This window comes from Oncorhynchus keta, chromosome 19 (genome assembly GCF_023373465.1).
Source record: "Oncorhynchus keta strain PuntledgeMale-10-30-2019 chromosome 19, Oket_V2, whole genome shotgun sequence".
Classification (NCBI taxonomy): domain Eukaryota; kingdom Metazoa; phylum Chordata; class Actinopteri; order Salmoniformes; family Salmonidae; genus Oncorhynchus; species Oncorhynchus keta.
The window spans coordinates 45,009,542-45,031,984 of record NC_068439.1 but is presented as its reverse complement, the minus strand read 5'-3'; the positions used below and the strand labels follow the sequence as shown (position 1 = coordinate 45,031,984).

At 43.4% G+C, this 22,443-nt stretch overlaps 1 protein-coding gene across 3 annotated transcripts in view; it reads right to left on the bottom strand.

Annotated features, from left to right (window-relative positions):
• Positions 1-132: 132 nt before the first annotated feature.
• armc2 (armadillo repeat containing 2) overlaps positions 133-22,443 on the bottom strand; it is a 27,781-nt gene continuing 5,470 nt past the window's right edge. For all 3 annotated transcript variants that reach the window (XM_052470660.1, XM_052470662.1, XM_052470661.1), the window contains 13 exons: positions 21,966-22,045; positions 21,102-21,221; positions 18,197-18,381; positions 17,905-18,007; positions 16,358-16,581; positions 14,904-15,049; positions 14,407-14,506; positions 13,259-13,595; positions 11,747-11,869; positions 8,316-8,429; positions 6,352-6,484; positions 923-1,080; positions 133-785 (listed from right to left, as the gene is read on the bottom strand). In XM_052470660.1, coding sequence (XP_052326620.1) covers positions 658-785; positions 923-1,080; positions 6,352-6,484; positions 8,316-8,429; positions 11,747-11,869; positions 13,259-13,595; positions 14,407-14,506; positions 14,904-15,049; positions 16,358-16,581; positions 17,905-18,007; positions 18,197-18,381; positions 21,102-21,221; positions 21,966-22,045 — 1,951 coding nt within the window. In that variant the 3' untranslated portion in view covers positions 133-657. The remainder of the gene's footprint in view (positions 786-922; positions 1,081-6,351; positions 6,485-8,315; positions 8,430-11,746; positions 11,870-13,258; positions 13,596-14,406; positions 14,507-14,903; positions 15,050-16,357; positions 16,582-17,904; positions 18,008-18,196; positions 18,382-21,101; positions 21,222-21,965; positions 22,046-22,443) is intronic.

Here is a 22,443-nt window from a genome sequence, read left to right as displayed (position 1 = left end):
CTCACAGATTAGACCACTCCAACGCAGTTGCACCTCCGACACCGCAAAAACATCAGCTACGTGGGTGTCGGATATCGCCGGTTAACGCTTGATCTGATGAAATCTAGGCCTTACAAATGTCTTAACCAGCCATAAGGAGAAACATTTACTTTTTATCACCACAGAGACAAATTACAATTCTACTTGTATGTTAACAAGAGTAGCTTATGACAAAATCACAACCATTTACAGTATGCATAAGATACAACCTAAAAATGATAATTTGTCATACATGTCAGGTAGACATTCAGTAGGTCATAGGTATGGGCCTGGAGTTTTTCATTATCATGTGACTTAACCAGGAAAAAAAATCTAGACCTATAGCCTATAACTAAATACTTATTCATAGAATTAGTGAGAGGGGTAGTAGCTGAAGAGTGGTAGTAGCATAGAGTGACTTTAGAGAGGTGTCAGTATAGCAAGGCACAACAAGGAGAAAGGAAAGGACATTGCAAAGAGGTCACACTAGGGAGTGAGACATGGTGCATATCAAATGGCACCTTATTCGCTATATAGTGCACTACTTTAAACCAGAGTCTATGGACCCTGGTCAAAATCAGTGCACTATATAGGTAACAGGGTGCCATTCGTGACAACCAGAGTAAGAAGATAGTCATGTTAGTCAGTCTGAGTCTGGATCCTGTCCCTCAGCCTCTTAGCCACAGGCAGGAACTCCAACTCCCAGCATAATCGGTGGAAGTCCCTCATGTCGTCACCAGAGGTCCACTGCAGCGCGTCCTCCTCGTCTGAGAGATAGAAAGAGCTTAATCAAAATGCTTCAACATAAAAAAATAGTATCTGTTTACAGAAGCATAGAAACACTAAAGATGGTTATTAAATACACTTTCGGTAAATCATTACAGTAGTAGTGTGGTATCCTTACTTAGGTATAGTGTTAGGACCTCTAGCAGTGCCTCTCTTTCCTGGTTGTTCATCACAGTCTCTGTCCCCCCCTCCTCAGTGAGGTTCCACAGGGTCTGACACACCAGGCCAGCCAGCTGCCAGTCCACTGGCCCAAAGTCCCTCAGACAGTCTGCCAGCCTGCACATATACGTCACTGGGTGAGACTGAAGTCACATGATCCTTAAGTGCAGCTGGTCCTAAAGTTTGGCCCCTGCTACTGTAGTAAGGCTCTTTGGCTAAAGATGACTGAGTCTTGAGCTTAGCACTCTACAACTGATATACAGTACCAGTCAAAAGTTTGGACACATCCACTAGTTTCTTTATTTTGACTATTCTCTACATTGTAGAATAATAGTGAAGACATCAAAACTATGAAATCATGCGGTAACCAAAAAAAAGTGTTAAACAAATCAAAATATTTTATATGAGACACCCTTTGCCTTGACAGCTTTGCACACTCTTGGCATTCTCAACCAGCTTCATGAGGTAGTCACCTGGAATGTATTTCAATTAACAGGTGTGTCTTAAAAGTTAATTTGTATAATTTCTTTCCTTCTTGATGCATTTGAGCGAATTAGTTGTGTTGTGACAAGGTAGTATACAGAATATTTGGTAAAAGACCAAGTCCATATTATGGCAAGAACAGCTCAAATAAGCAAAGAGAATTGACAGTCCATTACTTTAAGACATGAAGGTCAGTCAATCAGGAACATTTCAAGAACTAAAGTTTCCTCAAGCGCAGTCACAAAAACCATCAAGCGCTATGATGAAACTGACTCTCATGAGGACCGCCACAGGAAAGGAAAACCCAAAGTTACCTCTACTGCAGAGGATAAGTTCATTAGAGTTACCATCCTCAGAAAGTCAATTAACTACATCTCAGATTGCAGTCCAAATAAATGCTTCAGAGTTGAAGTAACAGACACATCTCAACATCAACTGTTCAGAGGAGACTGCGTGAATCAGGCCTTCATGGTCGAATTGCTGCAAAGAAACCACTACTAAAGGACACCAATAAGATAGAGAGTCTTGCTTGGGCCAAGAAACACAAGCAGTGGTCTTTAGATCAGTGGAAATCTGTCCTTTGGTCTGAGTCCAAATTTGAGATTTTTGGTTCCAACCGAGTCTTTGTGAAATGCAGAGTAGGTGAACGGATGATCTCCCCATGTGTGGTTCCCACCGTGAAGCAGGTGGTGTGATGGTGTGGGGATGCTTTGCTGGTGACACTGTCTTGTCATTTATTTAGAATTCAATGCACACTTAACCAGCATGGCTACCACAGCAATCTGCAGCCATCCCATCTGGTTTGCGTTCAGTGGGACTATCATTTGTTTTTCAACAGGACCCAAAACATACCTCAAGGCTGTATAAGGGCTATTTGACCGAGGGGAGTGATTGAGTGCTGCATCAGATGACCAGATGGCCTCCACAATCACCTGACCTCAACCCAATTGAGATGATTTGGGATGAGTTGGACCACATAGTGAAGGAAAAGCAGCCAACGAGTTCTCAGAATATGTGGGAACTCATTACATTACATTACATTTAAGTCATTTAGCAGACGCTCTTATCCAGAGCGACTTACAAATTGGTGCATTCACCTTATGACATCCAGTGGAACAGCCACTTTACAATAGTGCATCTAAATCTTTTAAGGGGGGTGAGAAGGATTACTTTATCCTATCCTAGGTATTCCTTAAAGAGGTGGGGTTTCAGGTGTCTCCGGAAGGTGGTGATTGACTCCGCTGTCCTGGCGTCGTGAGGGAGTTTGTTCCACCATTGGGGAGCCAGAGCAGCGAACAGTTTTGACTGGGCTGAGCGGGAACTGTACTTCCTCAGTGGTAGGGAGGCGAGCAGGCCAGAGGTGGATGAACGCAGTGCCCTTGTTTGGGTGTAGGGCCTGATCAGACCCTGGAGGTACTGAGGTGCCGTTCCCCTCACAGCTCCGTAGGCAAGCACCATGGTCTTGTAGCGGATGCGAGCTTCAACTGGAAGCCAGTGGAGAGAGCGGAGGAGCGGGGTGACGTGAGAGAACTTGGGAAGGTTGAACACCAGACGGGCTGCGGCGTTCTGGATGAGTTGTAGGGGTTTAATGGCACAGGCAGGGAGCCCAGCCAACAGCGAGTTGCAGTAATCCAGACGGGAGATGACAAGTGCCTGGATTAGGACCTGCGCCGCTTCCTGTGTGAGGCAGGGTCGTACTCTGCGGATGTTGTAGAGCATGAACCTACAGGAACGGGCCACCGCCTTGATGTTACTTGAGAACGACAGGGTGTTGTCCAGGATCACGCCAAGGTTCTTAGCGCTCTGGGAGGAGGACACAATGGAGTTGTCAACCGTGATGGCGAGATCATGGAACGGGCAGTCCTTCCCCGGGAGGAAGAGCAGCTCCGTCTTGCCGAGGTTCAGCTTGAGGTGGTGATCCGTCATCCACACTGATATGTCTGCCAGACATGCAGAGATGCGATTCGCTACCTGGTCATCAGAAGGGGGAAAGGAGAAGATTAGTTGTGTGTCGTCTGCATAGCAATGATAGGAGAGACCATGTGAGGTTATGACAGAGCCAAGTGACTTGGTGTATAGCGAGAATAGGAGAGGGCCTAGAACAGAGCCCTGGGGGACACCAGTGGTGAGAGCGCGTGGTGAGGAGACAGATTCTCGCCACGCCACCTGGTAGGAGCGACCTGTCAGGTAGGATGCAATCCAAGCGTGGGCCGCGCCGGAGATGCCCAACTCGGAGAGGGTGGAGAGGAGGATCTGATGGTTCACAGTATCGAAGGCAGCCGATAGGTCTAGAAGGATGAGAGCAGAGGAGAGAGAGTTAGCTTTAGCAGTGCTGAGCGCCTCCGTGATACAGAGAAGAGCAGTCTCAGTTGAATGACTAGTCTTGAAACCTGACTGATTTGGATCAAGAAGGTCATTCTGAGAGAGATAGCGGGAGAGCTGGCCAAGGACGGCACGTTCAAGAGTTTTGGAGAGAAAAGAAAGAAGGGATACTGGTCTGTAGTTGTTGACATCGAGAATGTTGGAAAAACATTCCAGGTGACTACCTCATGAAGCTGGTTGAGAAGAATGTGAAAAGCTGTTATCAAGGCAAAGGTTGGCTACTTTGAAGAATCTCATATATAAAATAAATTTAGATTTGTTTAACACTTATTTGGTTACTACATGATTATTTCATGGTTTTGCTGTCTTTTTTCACTATTATTATACAACGTAGAAAATAGCAAAAATAAAGAAAAACCCTTGAATGAATAGGTGTGTCCACACTTGGGTTGCACATGTTGGGGAATATTCAGAGGTGGAAACTTTCCGTGGGAATTAACTGGACTATATGGTAATTAACGGAAATACAGTTGAAGTCGGAAGTTTACATGAATTAGTTTTAATGACTCCAAACTAAGTGTTTCAACCACTCCACAAATGTCTTGTTAACAAACTATAGTTTTGGCAAGTTGGTTAGGACATCTACTTTGTGCATGACACAAGTCGTTTTCCCAACAATTGTTTACAGACAGATTATTTCACTGTATCATAATTCCAGTGGGTCAGAAGTTTAGATACACTAAATTGACAGTGCCTTTAAACAGATTGGAAAATGGTGCACTTCACAAAATAGATGGCGTCATGAGGAGGTAAAATTACGTGGATATATTGAAGCAACAACTCAAGACATCAGTCAGGATGTTAACCTGTCTGGTACAAGTGGGACGCTACCTCGACAACAGCCAGTGAAATTGCAGATCGCCAAATTCAAAACAGAAATCCCATAATTAAAATTCCTCAAACATACAAGTATTATCCACCATTTTAAAGATAAACTTCTTGTTAATCCAACCACAGTGTCCGATTTCAAAAAGGCTGCGAAAGCACACCATGTGATTATGTTAGGTCAGCACCTAAAAAAAAAGCACCTCACAAAAAACAGAAATAGATCAAATGAGTCACTAACCTTTGATGATCTTCATCAGATGGCACTCATAGGACTTCATGTTACACAATACATGTATGTTTTGTCCGATAAAGTTCATATTTATATCCAAAAATCTGTTTTACAATGGGGTTATGGTCAGAAATGCATTGGCTCAAACAAACATCCGGTGAAAGTGCAGAGAGCAACATCAAATTACAGAAATACTCATCATAAACATTGATAAACAATACAAGTGTTAAACATATGAACAAACAAACTTCTACTTAATGCAACCGCTGTGTCAGATTTCCAGATTTTTTCCGATTATGTTAGGTCTGCACCTAGCCACAGAAACCCACACAGCCATTTTCCAGCCAAGGAGAGTGTCACAAACGTCATAAATAGCATTACAATGAATCACTTACCTTTGATGATCTTCATCTGGTGGCACTCCCAGATCTCCATGTTAGACAATAAATGTTTGTTATGTTCTATAATGTCCCTCTTTATGACCAAATACCTCCTTTTTGTCCAGTAATCCGAATGCTTAAGGCGTGTGCACTAAGTCCAGACAAAAAGTTGTAAAAAATTACAATGTTTAAAATCAATCCTACGGTTGTTTTTGTCATAAAGAATCAATAATATTTTAACCGGACAAAAGCTTCGTCAATAGGAAAGAAAGGCGTGTTCCCGATCAGGCATATGGCTGATGAATGGAAATTTCCACTGGCCACTGATTGAGTGCTGTATCTCCCTCGTTTTTCAGAGTAAAAGCCTGAAACAATGCCTAAAGACTGGCCACATGTAGAGGAAGCCACAGAGCACGGTCCTAAGTCTGGGTCTTAAGTCTTTGTATGGTGGATAGGCTTTCAATGGAAAAACAGCCTTTCAAAATAATAGTACTTCCTGGTTGGATTTTCCTCGGGTTTTCGCCTGCCATATCGGTTCTGTTATACTCAGACATTATTTTAACAGTTTTGGAAACTTTAGTGTGTTTTCTATCCAAATAGACTAATTATATGCATATCCTATCTTCTGGGCCTGAGTAGCAGGCAGTTTAATTTGGGCACGCTTTTCATCCAAAATTCCGAATGCTGCCCCCTACCCTAGTGAAGTTAAAGCTTGGTCGCAAATGGGTCTTCCAAATGGACAACGACCCCAAGCATACTTCCAAAGTTGTGGCAAAATGGCTTAAGGACAACAAAGGTCAGGTATTGGAGTGGCCATCACAAAGCCCTGACCTCAATCCCATAGAAAATGTCTGGGCAGAACTGAATAAAACGTGTGCGAGCAAGGAGGCCGACAAACCAGACTCAATTACACCATGGGCCAAAATTCACCCAACTTATTGTGGAAAGCTTGTGGAAGGCTACCCAAAACGTTTGACCCAAGTTAAACAATTTAACTGGTACTGGGGTACTGGGGTTAAGACCTAGTAAAATGACCACATACAGTACTCTAATATCATTCCAAGTTCCTGTGTGTGTGCTCCTTACTTGGTGTGTGCTCCCTCCTGTGTGAGGGTGGTTCTGCTGGGGGGGTTCAGGGCCAGGTTAGTGAGGACCCCACAGGCTGAGAAACACACCTCTGGGCTCTTAGAGTCCAACAGAGTCACCATAAATTGGTGCACTGGGGGAGACAGGGAGAGAAGAGGTTAAGAGGGGTTGGGGTACAACACAGGTGAGGCTTTAGAGTCAGTGTTTATCTGGGAAAAAAAGGTTTCTATTTCATGCGTGTGCGTGCTCTGCATGTGTATTCACAGAATACAATACCTAAAGCACAACCTTTATTTAGTCTAACAGGCGTCAATAGAGCATGACACATATCCCCATTTCACTCCACTGTGTGTGTGTGTGTACAGTGCCTTGGGAAAGTAGTCGGCCCCCTTGAACTTTGCGACCTTTTGCCACATTTCAGGCTTCAAACATAAAGATATAAAACTATTTTTTTGTGAAGAATCAACAACAAGTGGGACACAATCATGAAGTGGAAAGACATTTATTGGATATTTCAAACTTTTTTAACAAATCAAAAACTGAAACATTGGGCGTGCAAAATTATTCAGCCCCCTTAAGTTAATACTTTGCTGCGATTACAGCTGTAAGTAGCTTGGGGTATGTCTCTATCAGTTTTGCACATCGAGAGACTGACATTTTTTCCCATTCCTCCTTGCAAAACAGCTCGAGCTCAGTGAGGTTGGATGGAGAGCATTTGTGAACAGCAGTTTTCAGTTCTTTCCACAGATTCTCGATTGGATTCAGGTCTGGACTTTGACTTGGCCATTCTAACACCTGGATATGTTTATTTTTGAACCATTCCATTGTAGATTTTGCTTTATGTTTTGGATCATTGTCTTGTTGGAAGACAAATCTCCGTCCCAGTCTCAGGTCTTTTGCAGACTCCATCAGGTTCTTCCAGAATGGTCCTGTATTTGGCTCAATCCATCTTCCCATCCATTTTAACCATCTTCCCTGTCCCTGCTGAAGAAAAGCAGGCCCAAACCATGATGCAGCCACCAACATGTTTGACAGTGGGGATGGTGTGTTCAGGGTGACGAGCTGTGTTGCTTTTACGCCAAACATAACGTTTTGCATTGTTGCCAAAAAGTTCAATTTTGGTTTCATCTGACCAGAGCACCTTCTTCCACATGTTTGGTGTGTCTCCCAGGTGGCTTGTGGCAAACTTTAAACAACACTTTTTATGGATATCTTTAAGAAATGGCTTTCTTCTTGCCACTCTTCCATAAAGGCCAGATTTGTGCAATATACTGATTGTTGTCCTATGGACAGAGTCTCCCACCTCAGCTGTAGATCTCTGCAGTTCATCCAGAGTGATCATAGGCCTCTTGGCTGCATCTCTGATCAGTCTTCTCCTTGTATGAGCTGAAAGTTTAGAGGGACGGCCAGGTCTTGGTAGATTTGCAGTGGTCTGATACTCCTCCCATTTCAATATTATCGCTTGCACAGTGCTCCTTGGGATGTTTAAAGCTTGGGAAATCTTTTTGTATCCAAATCCGGCTTTAAACTTCTTCACAACAGTATCTCGGACCTGCCTGGTGTGTTCCTTGTTCTTCATGATGCTCTCTGCGCTTTTAACGGACCTCTGAGACTATCACAGTGCAGGTGCATTTATACGGAGACTTGATTACACACAGGTGGATTGTATTTATCATCATTAGTCATTTAGGTCAACATTGGATCATTCAGAGATCCTCACTGAACTTCTGGAGAGAGTTTGCTGCACTAAAAGTGACGCCCAATTTTTCAGTTTTTGATTTGTTAAAGTTTGAAATATCCAATAAATGTCGTTCCACTTCATGATTGTGTCCCACTTGTTGATTCTACACAAAAAAAATACAGTTTTATATCTTTATGTTTGAAGCCTGAAATGTGGCAAAAGGTCGCAAAGTTCAAGGGGGTCGAATACTTTCGCAAGGCACTGTATGTACGCATATACACACCGTTGTTTTGTATGATGAAGTCACAAACCTCCCTGGACTGGGACAGGTTGCCAAACACACGCGTGGCCTCCAGCATCCCATCAATACTGGAGCTGAGGAGCAGCTTCAACAACACTACAGAGAGAGAGAGAGGGAGGGAGGAATGGAGAAAGAGCGGGGGGGGAGGGAGAGAGCAAGGGAGTGAGACAGTAAATATAAAAGAGACACCACAGCCACACAAACACTTAGGCCTGGCATACAAAAAACAGCCACACACACACACACACACACACACACACACACACACACACACACACACACACACAAGTATTTAGCCAGCCACCAATTGTGCAAGTTCTCCCACTTAAAAAGATGAGAGGCCTGTAATTTTCATCATAGGTACACTTCAAGTATGACAGACAAAAAGAGGAAAAAAAATCCAGAAAATCACATTGAAGGATTTTTAATGAATTTATTTGCAAATTATGGTGGAAAATAAGTATTTGGTCAATAACAAAAGTTTCTCAATACTTTGTCATTGCCAACAAAGGGTATATAACAGAGGTCAAACGCTTTCTGTAAGTCTTCACGAGGTTTTCACACACTGTTGCTGGTATTTTGGCCCATTCCTCCATGCAGATCTCTTCTAGAGCAGTGATGTTTTGAGGCTGTTGCTGGGCAACACGGACGTTCAACTCCCTCCAAAGATTTTCTATGGGTTTGAGATCTGGAGACTGGCTAGGCCACTACAGGACCTTGAAATGCTTCTTACGAAGCCACTCCTTCGTTGCCCGGGCGGTGTGTTTGGGATCATTGTCATGCTGAAAGACCCAGCCACATTTCATCTTCAATGCCCTTGCTGATGGAAGGAGGTTTTCACTCAAAATCTCACGATACATGGCCCCATTCATTCTTTCCTTTACACGGATCAGTCATCCTGGTCCCTTTGCAGAAAAACAGCCCCAAAGCATGATGTTTCCACCCCCATGCTTCACAGTAGGTATGGTGTTCTTTGGCTGCAACTCAGCATTCTTTGTCCTCCTAACACGACGAGTTGAGTTTTTCCCAAAAAGTTATATTTTGGTTTCATCTGACCATATGACATTCTCCCAATCTTCTTCTGGATCATCCAAATGCTCTCTAGCAAACTTCGGACGGGCCTGGACATGTACTGGCTTAAACAGGGGGACACGTCTGGCACTGCAGGATTTGAGTCCCTGGCGGCGTAGTGTGTTACTGATGGTAGGCTTTGTTACTTTGGTCCCAGCTCTCTGCAGGTCATTCACTAGGTCCCCCCGTGTGGTTCTGGGATTTTTGACCCCACGGGGTGAGATCTTGCGTGGAGCCCCAGATCGAGGGATATTATCAGTGGTCTTGTATGTCTTCCATTTCCTAATAATTGTTCCCACAGTTGATTTCTTCAAACCAAGCTGCTTACCTATTGCAGTTTCAGTCTTCGCAGCCTGGTGCAGGTCTACAATTTTGTTTCTGGTGTCCTTTGACAGCTCTTTGGTCTTGGCCATAGTAGAGTTTGGAGTGTGACTGTTTGAGGTTGTGGACAGGTGTCTTTTATACTGATAACAAGTTCAAACAGGTGCCATTAATACAGGTAACGAGTGGAGGACAGAGGAGCTTCTTAAAGAAGAAGTTACAGGCCTGTGAGAGCCAGAAATCTTGCTTTTTTTTGTAGGTGACCAAAGTAGGTGACCTTTCCTCCATAATTTGCAAATAAATTCATTAAAAATCCTTCAATGTGATTTTCTGGATTTTTTTCTTCTCTTTTTGTCTGTCATACTTGAAGTGTACCTATGATGAAAATTTACAGGCCTCTCTCATCTTTTTAAGTGGAGAACTTGCACAATTGGTGGTTGACTAAAAACTTTTTTGCTCCACTGTATATACAGTTGAAGTCAGAAGTTTACATTCACTTAGGTTGGAGTCATTAAAACTCATTTTTACAACCACTCAACAAATTTCTTGTCACCAAACTATAGTTTTGGCAAGTAGGTTAGGATATCTACTTTGTGCATGACAAGTAATTTTTCCAACAACTGTTTATAGACAGATTATTTCACTGGACCACAATTCCAGTGGGTAAGAAGTTTACATACACCAAGTTGACTGTGCCTTTAAACAGCTTGGAACATTTCTGAAAAGATGTAATGGCTGTAGAAGCTTCTGTTAGGTTAATTGACATCATTTGATTCAATTGGAGATGTACCTGTGGATGTATTTCAAGGTCTACCTTCAAAACTCAGTGCCTCTGCTTGACATCATGGGAAAATCATGGGAAAATGGGAATAAGCCAAGTTCTCAGAAAATAAATGTAGACCTCCAGAAGTCTAGTTCATCCTTGGGAGCAATTTCCAAACGCCTGAAGGTACCATGTTCATCTGTACAAACAATAGTACACATGTATGAAAACCAAGGGACCACGCAGCCATCAAAAGTGCAATCAATCCCAGAACAGCAAATGACCTTGTGAAGATGCTGGAGGAAACGTGTACAAAAGCATCTATATCCACAGTAAAACAAGTCCTATATCGACATAACCTGAAAGGCCGCTCAACAAGGAAGAAGCCACTGCTCCAAAACCGCCATAAAAAAGCCAGACTACGGTTTGCAACTGCACATGGGGACAAACAAAAATAGAACAGTTAGGCCATAATGACTTTCGTTATGTTTGGAGGAAAAAGGGGGAGGCTTGCAAGCCAAAAGAACAACATCCCAACTGTGAAGCACGGGGGGCAGCATCATATTGTGGGGGGCAGCATCATATTGTGGGGGTGCTTTGCTGCAGAAAGGACTGGTGCACTTCACAAAATAGATGGCATCACAAGGAAGGGAAATTATGTGGATATATTGAAGCAACATCTCAAGACATCAGTCAGGAAGTGAAAGCTTGGTCGCTAATGGGTCTTCCAAATGGACAACGACCCCAAGCATACTTCCAAAGTTGTGGCAAAACGGCTTAAGGACAACAAAGTTCAGGTATTGGAGTGGCCATCACAAAGCCCTGCCCTCAATCCTATAGAACATTTGTGGGCAGAACTGAAAAAGCTTGTGCGAGCAAGGAGGCCTACAAACCTGACTCAGTTACACCAGCTGTCAGGAGGAATGGGCCAAAATTCAACTTATCGTGGGAAGCTTGTGGAAGGCTGCCCGAAACATTTGACCCAAGTTAAACATTTTAAAGGCAATGCTACCGAAAACTAAATGAGTGTATATAAACTTCTGACCCACTGGGAATGTGATGAAAGAAATAAAAGCTGAAATAAATCATTCTCTCTTCTACTATTCTGACATTTCACAGTCCTAAAATAAAGTGGCCTAAGAAAGGGATTTTTTACTAGAATTAAATGTCAGGAATTGTGAAAAACTGAGTTTAAATATATTTGCCTAAGGTGTATGTAAGCTTCCACGCACGCACAAACACACTCTCACTCTCTTACACTTGGCAACAGTGAGTCCTCTGTCTCTGACCACTGAGCTGTCTTCCTGATAAAAGGACAGGTTGTTGATGGTGGCAGCCACGTTCACCAGAAGCTCCTCACTTTCCTGCATGGACCTGAGCTCTGACACACACACACACACACACACACTTTACAGCAGGGAGAATTAAAACATTGGATGCATTTACTGTAGAAAAAAGATCTCTGTTGAGGCTCTCTGCCGAACAGCAAGAACAGAATATATAGGTCAAATGAAGGCAGTTATAGGAAAACGTGTGAAAATAGTAACTATGGAATATGAAAAATTCACTAAGCTACATGTTATCTGCAGGAAATGTACCCAATAAATGTGGGTATCATTTCCAACAAACTTGTGCAGAAAATGTTTAAAAGATGCAAGCGGTTGAAAACAGAATGTGCTATGGATTTTGAAGCAGATGTTGCTTATTCGGTCATACTGTATATCACAGATATTGCGGTCGTACTGAGTGCCTGCATCATAGTGTGTGTTTCGTTTCTGGGTCTGATTGGAAAGGCCCTTTAGTGTGGTGGAGAATTTCTCCTCCTCTCTCTAAATGTAAAGCAGCATGCATCATAAACTGTGATTAAAACAGGATATTATTGAAATGCCTGACTTATGTCCACAGCCAGTGCGGATCAGAAAGGGAAAAACTACATCTCTTCGGTCTGTCTGGCTCTCACAATCTACTTTGTGTTTTGCTATTTTTCCCATTCTTTCTTTACTTGGTTTCACACTCACCCTCTCTTTCTTCAAATGTCCATACCTTTGTCTTTACCACCATCTGCATATGGCCCTCTATTTCTCTCTGTCATTCTCTCTCCATCTCCCCATACCCAGTCACGTACAGTGTGTGGGAGGGAGGTGGAAGATAAGAGCTCACAGTTGAGAAACTAAGAATTTCACACCCACCTGAACATGGCCTATACCAGTCAGTCAGTCCTGAAACCATTCTAACCACCTAGGAGTTTCACAAGAACCAACCCCAGGCTCTCAAGAGAACAGAACATTCTGCTCTCTCTGGCTCTTTTCTGCAAATGGACCCAAACTGAAAAAGGATGTGCACAAAAAATATCGAAAGAAAGAAGGCGAGAATGGAAAAATGAAATAGGTGTTAGATATTTGTCACTTGTTCCCAGCACACAGGAAGCTGTGGTACCAAAGAAGGACTGACTGTACAGAGTTTTACATTATAAAGGGTTTGTACATTTTTATTCATCTGGTGACGGAGCACCTCAGGGCTAAACAAATAATGTACTACTGTCTTGAGCGCTAGCTAGCTAGTTAGCTAACTAACTGACCCTAGTGAATAGAAAGATTCAGTACAACCAGGGACAATATGGAGATGGGAACATTATGGGGATGTTATAGGAATGTTATGGGATCATTATGGTAATGTTATGGAGACATTATGAGAACATTATGGGGATGTTATGAGAAGATTATGGGGTCATATTTCAGCCTTACATTACCCTCAAAGTGCTGAAACTCACCCAGTGTGTTCAGCAGGTAGTGTATTAGGTCTGTGTTAGCTGCCAGGGTCGGTCCCACTGCAGGGTGGATGGACATATTAGCCAGTACCCTGACCAGCTTCACCAGCACGTCCTTGCTCTCCCAACATCCCAAGAAAGGGGTGCAGGGGTTACAGGTGTCTCTGGCTGGAGGTGTGCGGGGTGTGTGTGCGGGCGGTGGGTCCCACCTCCCGTGGTAGGTGTGGTAGAGCCCCAGGAGCACGGACATACATCCCTCAGCCGTGAAGAGGTGCTTTCTGGCCTCACTGCTCCGAGACGTTAGGTTACCCAGAGTGAAGAGCAGACGCACCACCAGGTCCTGTGTGGAGGGGAGACAGAGGGAGGGGGCTTGAATGTGTTTCAGTGTAGTGTGTGTGTGTGTGTGTGTGTGTGTGTGTGTGTGTGTGTGTGTGTGTGTGTGTGTGTGTGTGATCCACATAAACACATACCTTGGTTACAGAGAATAATACAGTCATTTCTCCCATCAGATATGGCATTACATTCATTTACAATTTCTCCCCTACCACAACGACAAGGACCGACAAATTACCTCAAAAGCAGAAGAAAACGTATACCACCACGTTTGTTTCTCAAACGCACACCGCCCCTCCCCTAAAGTGGGTGTCACAAACATCCTTCCCGTTGCCCTAGAGTTACCCTAGTCCTGGCTGGGCTGACTGGCAAGTGTGGCTGGGATGGACTGGGCTGTACTGTACTGTACAGGCTGTCCTGTCAAAGGGCTATTCAGGACACAACGTGATCAACCGTGTGTCTATGTGTATTAATGGGGGATATCTACTGTGTCTAGCATGTGTGTGCCCACTGTGTGTGTGTGTGTGTGCCCACTGTGTGTGTGTGTGTGTGTTAGCTCCCCTGCTGTGTGTTGTTTATTCCCTGGGTGATTTAGATCCTCCCCACCCAGTCTCCCTGAGGAAGGGCAGGATGACTTCCTCAATTTCTCCTGGGACCCTGATTAAAGTCAAAGCACACACACTGCTGTAAATGTACTGGGACTTGGAGTACATAAACAACTTGCTCAAGGTAAACAGGCTTAGTCGATGAACAGTATAAACACTGGGAGTGAATAGGCTAATCTGCTTCCTATACCACAGTACACACACAGGGCTCACCTGTTTCCACTGGTGTTTGCTCAACAGTTCTATAAATAGTGTGTAGCAGCCCGGGGTCTGGGCCAGAACCAGGCAGCACTCAGAGTAGGAGGACAGTTTACTGGAGGACAGACAGAGGGACAATAAATAACACTGACCAGATAGACTCTCACTGGACTGTTTTACTAGAGGGATTGGTTTTATTGGCATTAGATGTGGAAATAGGGAGTGCTACATGGTTTTATAATCATTCGCTGAGATAGTGAACTGTTCATTCATATTATAAGATAGGATGAACTGTAAATGTGTTTTTTTAATGAGGAATAACAGTTCAGAGTGGCTGATGAAGTTGGGAAAAGTCTTTGAGACATATTTAACCATCACTTCATGTTTACAGACTAAAAAGAAATGCACAACATGCACCATGTCCAATGGCATGAGGACTGTACTGTCCCACCCTCAATGAAACAGTTGAATGTAACTTTTGAGAGGTTTTAGATGTACAGTGTGTGTGTTACCTGAACACCCTGGCAATGTTGGTGCAGATGTCCTGGTCTCCGTGGTGATGGCGCAGCACCAGGCACAGTTCTGCCAGGGTGCCGTGGGAGACGAAAAGGGGGCGGGACTCGGGGAGGTCAGCCAGGTTCCTCAGGGTTGCTGTCAACTGCAAGGGTCAGAAGTGGAGAGAGAAAGAGCGAGAGAGCATGTGAGGCAATGGTGATGTGATGAGAGTGGAACCAAGAGAACTGATGATTTATTGTAGATGGTCTTTGCCAGTTGCACCTGATGTAACAATATCTCCAGTAATCTTCAACCTTTTTGACAGAAGGAGCGGAAGTTATTCAAAGACCCTATAAATCACTCTATCGTGAAGGAAACTGATTTCCAACACTACACAGAGCGTTGCCAGCAGTAGCGCTGAAATGACAACACTCTCAGTTCCACCCGGCACAGCCAGAAGAGGACGGGCCACCCCACATATGCTCTCTCTAATTCTCTCTTTCTTTCTCTCTCAGAGGACCTGAGCCCTAGGACCGTGCCCCAGGACTACCTGACATGATGACTCCTTGCTGTCCCCGTTCCACCTGACTGTGCTACTGCTCCAGTTTCAACTGTTCTGCCTTGTTATTATTCGACCATGCTGGTCATTTATGAACATTTGAACATCTTGGCCATGTTCTGTTATAATCTCCACCCGGCACAGCCAGAAGAGGACTGGCCACCCCACATAGCCTGGTTCCTCTCTAGGTTTCTTCCTAGGTTTTGGCCTTTCTAGGGAGTTTTTCCTAGCCACCGTGCTTCTACACCTGCATTGCTTGCTGTTTGGGGTTTTAGGCTGGGTTTCTGTACAGCACTTTGAGATATCAGCTGATGTACGAAGGGCTATATAAATACATTTGATTTGATTTCCAACACTACACAGAGCGTTGCCAGCAGTAGCGCTGAAATGACAACACTCTCAGTTCCCTCTGACTACCAACAGCATAACAAGCAGCCAGACAGGCCGCCGCGTATCGTTTCATATCAAATCATCTGCTAAACTCTAACTCAGGATGTTATCTTAATCAGTTAATCAGATTGAAGATGGAAGTGGTGATTTTCTATAGAATGAAACATACTGTACTGTGGAGCAGAGCTGTGTGTGTTATGGCCCGAACAAATCAGAATATTATGGAGCAGCAGACAAAAACAAAAGCATAATTCCTAATAGCAGGAATAGGACAATTAAAAAGTCACCCTCACCAGAAATGAGAAGTTCCTTAAAATGGAATATTTCACATTTTGTTCCTTTTAATGTTTTGCTTTGTTACGTTTTTAAAAAACTTCAACTGAAAAGTTAACTGTCCAGCTGTTCTTCAAATGTCGAGGAACTTAGCTAAAAAAACTGCCTTTGACTGATTTGGAGTCAGCTCTACCGGGCCTTTACCATAGTGTTTATGTAACTGGTTCGGGGTATCTTCTACAATCTCACCTGTACATGGATGTGTCCTCCGATGGTGAACTGAGTGTGGTCAGGTTGGGACAGTGGGTGGAGCTTCTGTATGAGCAGGGTGACCACACCCACACAGTCCTTGGCCAATAGGAGCCTGAGGAGGGCAGAGTTCCCTGAGAGGAACTTCAGAGTGCCCACACAGTACAACACAGCCTCCCCAGACACACACACATCCTCACAGCGCAGCACACACAGCAGAGAATCTGGACATAATACAAAGTCACACACACACACACACTTGTTAACACACATCACTCCAACCTCACAACACGAGCTGCTTTTAATACAACCTTACACAGGTAAAAACAACATTCAAACATACAGTACCAACCAAAAGTTTGGACATACCGTACCTTCTCATTCCAGGGTTTTTCTTAATTTTTACTATTTTCTACATTGTAGAATAATAGTGAAGACATCAAAATTATGAAATAACACATTGAATCAGGCAGTAACCCCAAAAATTGTTAAACAAATCAAAATATATTTTATATTTGAGAATCTTCAAAGTAGCAACCCTTTACCTTGATCACAGCTTGGCATTCTCTCAATCAGTTTCATGAGGTAGTCACATGGAATGCATTTAAATTAACAAGTGTGCCTTGTTAAAAGTTACTTTGTGGAATTTCTTTCCTTCTTAATCCGTTTGAGCCAATCAGTTGTGTTGTGACAAGGTAGGGGTGGTATACAGAAGATGGTCTTTTACATATTATGGCAAGAACAACTCAAATAAGCAAATAAACGACAGTCCATCATTATTTAATAAGACATGAAGGTCAGTCAATCTGGAAAAGTTCAAGAACTTTGAACGTGCAGTCGCAAAAACCATCAAGCACTATGATGAAACTGGCTCTGAGGACTGCCACAGGAAAGGAAGACTTGAGTAGGTGAACGTGAAGTATGGAGGAGGAGGTATGATGGTGCTTTGCTGGTGACACTGTCTGTGATTTATTTAGAATTAAAAAGGCACACTTAACCAGCATGGCTACCACAGCATTTTTCAGCAATAAACCATCCCATCTGGTTTGCGCTTAGTGGGACTATCATTTGTTTTTCAACAGGACAATGACCCAACACACCTCCAGGCTGTGTAAGGGCTATTTAACCAAGAAGGAGAGTGATGGAGTGCTGCATCAGATGACCTGGCCTCCACAAATCACCGGACCTCAACCCATTTGAGATGGTTTGGGATGAGTTGGACCGCAGAGTAAAGGAAAAGCAGCCAACAAGTGCTCAGCATATGTAGGAACTCCTTCAAGACTTGGAGAAGCATTCCAGGTGAAGATGGTTGAGAGAATGCCAAGAGTGTGCAAAGCTGTCAAAGGTAAAGGGTGGCTACTTTGAAGAATCTCATAAAATACAGTTTGATTTGTTTAACACTTTTTTGTTTACTACATTGTTTTGATGTCTTCACTACTATTCTACAATGTAGAAAAAAATACAAATAGTTGGTGTCCAAACTTTTGACTGGCACTGTATATAATTAACATTATACACACATACTGTTAAGTGTGTCAATGTGTTACCTATGATGGAGTTGTTCTGGAAGAGGATATCATTGCTCTCACTGCGGCTGATCTTGAAGATGAGTTTACAGATGTTCAGCAGGTTTTTTCCACTGACGTTCAGCTGAACAACAAGTCATTAGACAAAAATAATTCTAACACATAAGCCAGGAACTTTACACTGTTGCTTTGTACTAAGGATGTCACCCAACAAAGCTAACTAAGGGCAGGTCTGTTTAAACTACTGTTGTGTATTAGGGCAAGGAAGAGATGGGAGAAATAGAATCATCATGATGACATTGTTTGTACTCACCTCTAGGGTGAGTTTGGCGAGCTGCAGGTTGAGTTGTGCGGAATTGAGGTCTATGAGGCAGAACAGCGCCCTAAGAAGTCCCGCTCTCTTCCTGCAACGCCGGCCCAGCATGCCTTGCTCTGCCAGGGCGCCATAGAGACAGTCACACGCGTCACACAGCCGCTCCACGGCATCCTCGGATCCACCTGAGGAGAGGCACATGATTAAGAAAAATATGTAAACTTAGACATACAGTGGGGCAAATAAGTAAAATAAGTATTTGGTCACCTACAAACAAGCTAGATTTATGGCTCTCACAGACCTGTAACTTATTCTTTAAGAGGCTCCTCTGTCCTCCACTCGTTACCTGTATTAATGGCACCTGTTTGAACTTGTTATCAGTATAAAAGACACCTGTCCACAACCTCAAACAGTCACACTCCAAACTCCACTATGGCCAAGACCAAAGAGCTGTCAAAGGACACCAGAAACAAAATTGTAGACCTGCACCAGGCTGGGAAGACTGAATCTGCAATAGGTAAGCAGCTTGGTTTGAAGAAATCAAGTGTGGGAGAAATTATTAGGAAATGGAAGACATACAAGTCATTTACATTACATTTAAGTCATTTAGCAGACGCTCTTATCCAGAGCGACTGACAAATTGGTGCATTCACCTTATGACATCCAGTGGAACAGCCACTTTACAATAGTGCATCTAAATATTTTAAGGGGGGTGAGAAGGATTACTTTATCCTATCCTAGGTATTCCTTAAAGAGGTGGGGTTTCAGGTGTCTCCGGAAGGTGGTGATTGACTCCGCTGTCCTGGCGTCGTGAGGGGGTGTGTTCCACCATTGGGGAGCCAGAGCAGCGAACAGTTTTGACTGGGCTGAGCGGGAACTGTACTTCCTCAGTGGTAGGGAGGCGAGCAGGCCAGAGGTGGATGAACGCAGTGCCCTTGTTTGGGTGTAGGGCCTGATCAGAGCCTGGAGGTACTGAGGTGCCGTTCCCCTCACAGCTCCGTAGGCAAGCACCATGGTCTTGTAGCGGATGCGAGCTTCAACTGGAAGCCAGATAATAAGTCCACTGATAATCTCCCTTGATCTGGGGCTCCACGCAAGATCTCACCCCGTGGGGTCAAAATGATCACAAGAAAGGTGAGCAAAAATCCCAGAACGACAAGGGGGGACCTAGTGAATGACCTGCAGAGAGCTGGGACCAAAGTAACAAAGCCTACCATCAGTAACACACTACGCCGCCAGGGACTCAAATCCTGCAGTGCCAGACGTGTCCCCCTGCTTAAGCCAGTACATGTCCAGGCCCATCTGAAGTTTGCTAGAGAGCATTTGGATGATCCAGAAGAAGATTGGGAGAATGTAATATGGTCAGATGAAACAAAAAAATAACTTTTTGGTAAAAACTCAACTCGTCGTGTTTGGAAGACAAAGAATGCTGAGTTGCATCCAAAGAACATGATACCTACTGTGAAGCATGGGGGTGGAAACATCATGCTTTGGGGCTGTTTTTCTGCAAAGGGACCAGGACGACTGATCCGTGTAAAGGAAAGAATGAATGGGGCCATGTATCGTGAGATTTTGAGTGAAAACCTCCTTCCATCAGAAAGGGCATTGAAGATGAAACGTGGCTGGGTCTTTCAGCATGACAATGATCCCAAACACACCGCCCAGGCAATGAATTAGTGGCTTCGTAAGAAGCATTTCAAGGTCCTGGAGTGGCCTAGCCAGTCTCCAGATCTCAACCCCATAGAAAATCTTTGGAGGGAGTTGAAAGTCCATGTTGCCCAGCAACAGCCCCAAAACATTACTGCTCTAGAGGAGATCTGCATGGAGGAATGGGCCAAAATACCAGCAACAGTGTGTGAAAACCTTGAAGATTTACAGAAAACATTGACCTCTGTCATTGCCAACAAAGGGTATATAACAAAGTATCGAGATAAACTTTTGTTATTGACCAAATACTTATTTTCCACCATAATTTGCAAATAAATTCATAAAAAAATCCTACAATATGATTTTCTGGATTTTTCTTTCTCATTTTGTCTGTCATACTTGAAGTGTACCTATGATGAAAATTACAGGCCTCATGTTTTTTAAGTAGGAGAATACTTTTTTGCCCCACTGTAATTGTGCAAATATACCACTGACATGCATTATTTATTCACATGCACACAGAGTTATGCACACATATCTTATGTTAGGATTTGGCCCCCAGTGAATATGCATGATTAACATCCTGTACATTACTGAGAGGAAAAGAGAGGGTGGGGTGCTTTTCCAGGTAAAATATATATGTTTTCCTTCTGTCTAAAAAAATATGGCCAATTTCCTCTTTCCAGAAAGGTTGGCCACACACTCGACTCAACATATTGCAATATCACAGGCAATCTGAAATGCATGAGCCAGGAGGTACTTGGTACAATAAATATTTCAAAAGTGTTAAAATATTTACAGACCTAGAATTCATTTTGCGGTAGTCAGACTGCAAAGTCAAACTCAGAGAATTCTGAAGGGATGCCAAACACAACACTAGTTTGTTTTGCTTTCTTCAACCGTTAAAATGGCTCCGTGTTAACTTTTTTCATGTGTGTGTTTTTCTACCAACACTGATCTATTTTTATTAACTTACATATTAGCATGAAAAGGAAATCAGCTTAATAGCACATGAGAAACTATATTCAATACACAGGATAAACTTAATTTCAGTCCTGTTTTCACAATATCTGCCCAGTTCGCAAAAAAGTCTAAATTATTTGTGCATTTACGAAAGAAGTGCTTTTTGTACAGGACAACATAGATGCATTAGGGAAAGAATTGCAATCATCATTGTCCTATATTGAGAAGAATGTTATGTGACTAACATCTGTTTGTACTTTTGTTTGGGGTTCATTCATAGCAAACAGAACACTACCTGCAGCGATGGACTCCAGCTCTTGCAACAGAGGGAAAATCTTAACATTCCACACCACTGATTCGTCCTCAGCCTCCTGGCTGGCTGGTCTGTCTCCGTTGCCTAACTCTGTTCCTAACTCTGACACAGAAACAAGGAGATGGAAAGGGAAGAAAGAAAAACAGACAATTAATGCCTCAAAGCTCAACTTGGTGCAAGAGGGCTGAGTATAGTTCACAATTTCAGCTTCTTAAAATAAATCGATCTCCAGGAAGTTTAATGCCGGCAATGAAAGGTCACCGTTCGCATCTATAGTTCCTCTGATTTGTGTGTGTACTTGCGTGTGTGTGAATATTTGCATATCTGTATGCCTGGCTGCCTGGTACAGTGGTGATGCAGGAAGTGGTGACTACAGACCAACAGCCATTAGTTGCTGCTTACAGAAAGTGTGTGAGTGAGGCCTTTCAGCAACAACACCCTGCATGATCAAAGTGTGACACACTGTTAAGCTCTCACAGTTGAGGAAAGAAAGGTGGTTATGCTGGAGATGAGATGAACATTACATTCTTGGTTCTTTTCATTTAGCAGCTTAATATATCCTCAACCAGTATGTAGACATCAAACCAACTATGACTTTGATTTAAGCTCAAATAAAATAAAACATCCTTCAAAGTAAGGGTGACACACACATCTACAGCCAACCAACCTGGATGGTAGATTTAACAATAGGTTTAACAATTGGCCTGGTGTAGGCTACCTTCGCAGGCTCTGTTGGTTCGCTGCTGGACGTATATGCCCTTAGTTGATCCTAACGTACAGTTAGAACTGTATGGTTCAGTAAACTATTGAACTAAGCTAGTATTCACTTAGTGAATCAGGACTAACCTGTTCTGGCCCCGGCTCCTGCTCCTGTTCCTTCGCCTGGTCTAATAGATGAGTCAACACCACCATGGAACCTGAGTCCACTGCAATTTGACATAAACACACACAAGATGTCTTTACCAAAATGGTGGCTCAGAACCTGTTAGGTCTTGGCTGATTAACTATTGTTAATTGAGATGTAAGACATTTTCAAAGATGGGTCACTCACAGTGCATAATACTGTAGTTTGGAAACGACTGGTTGTATTGCTAGATACATGGGGCGGTAGGATAGCCTAGTGGTTAGAGCGTTGGACTAATAACTGGAAGGTTCGAATCCCAGAGCTGACAAGATAGCAATCTGTCGTTCTGCCCCTGAACAGGCAGTTAACCCACTGTTCCTAGGCCGTCATTGAAAATAAGAATTTGTTCTTAACCGACTTGCCTAGTTAAATAAAATATGTGACCAGTTCAGCCACCACTTGGTGTCCCCATTGCAACAA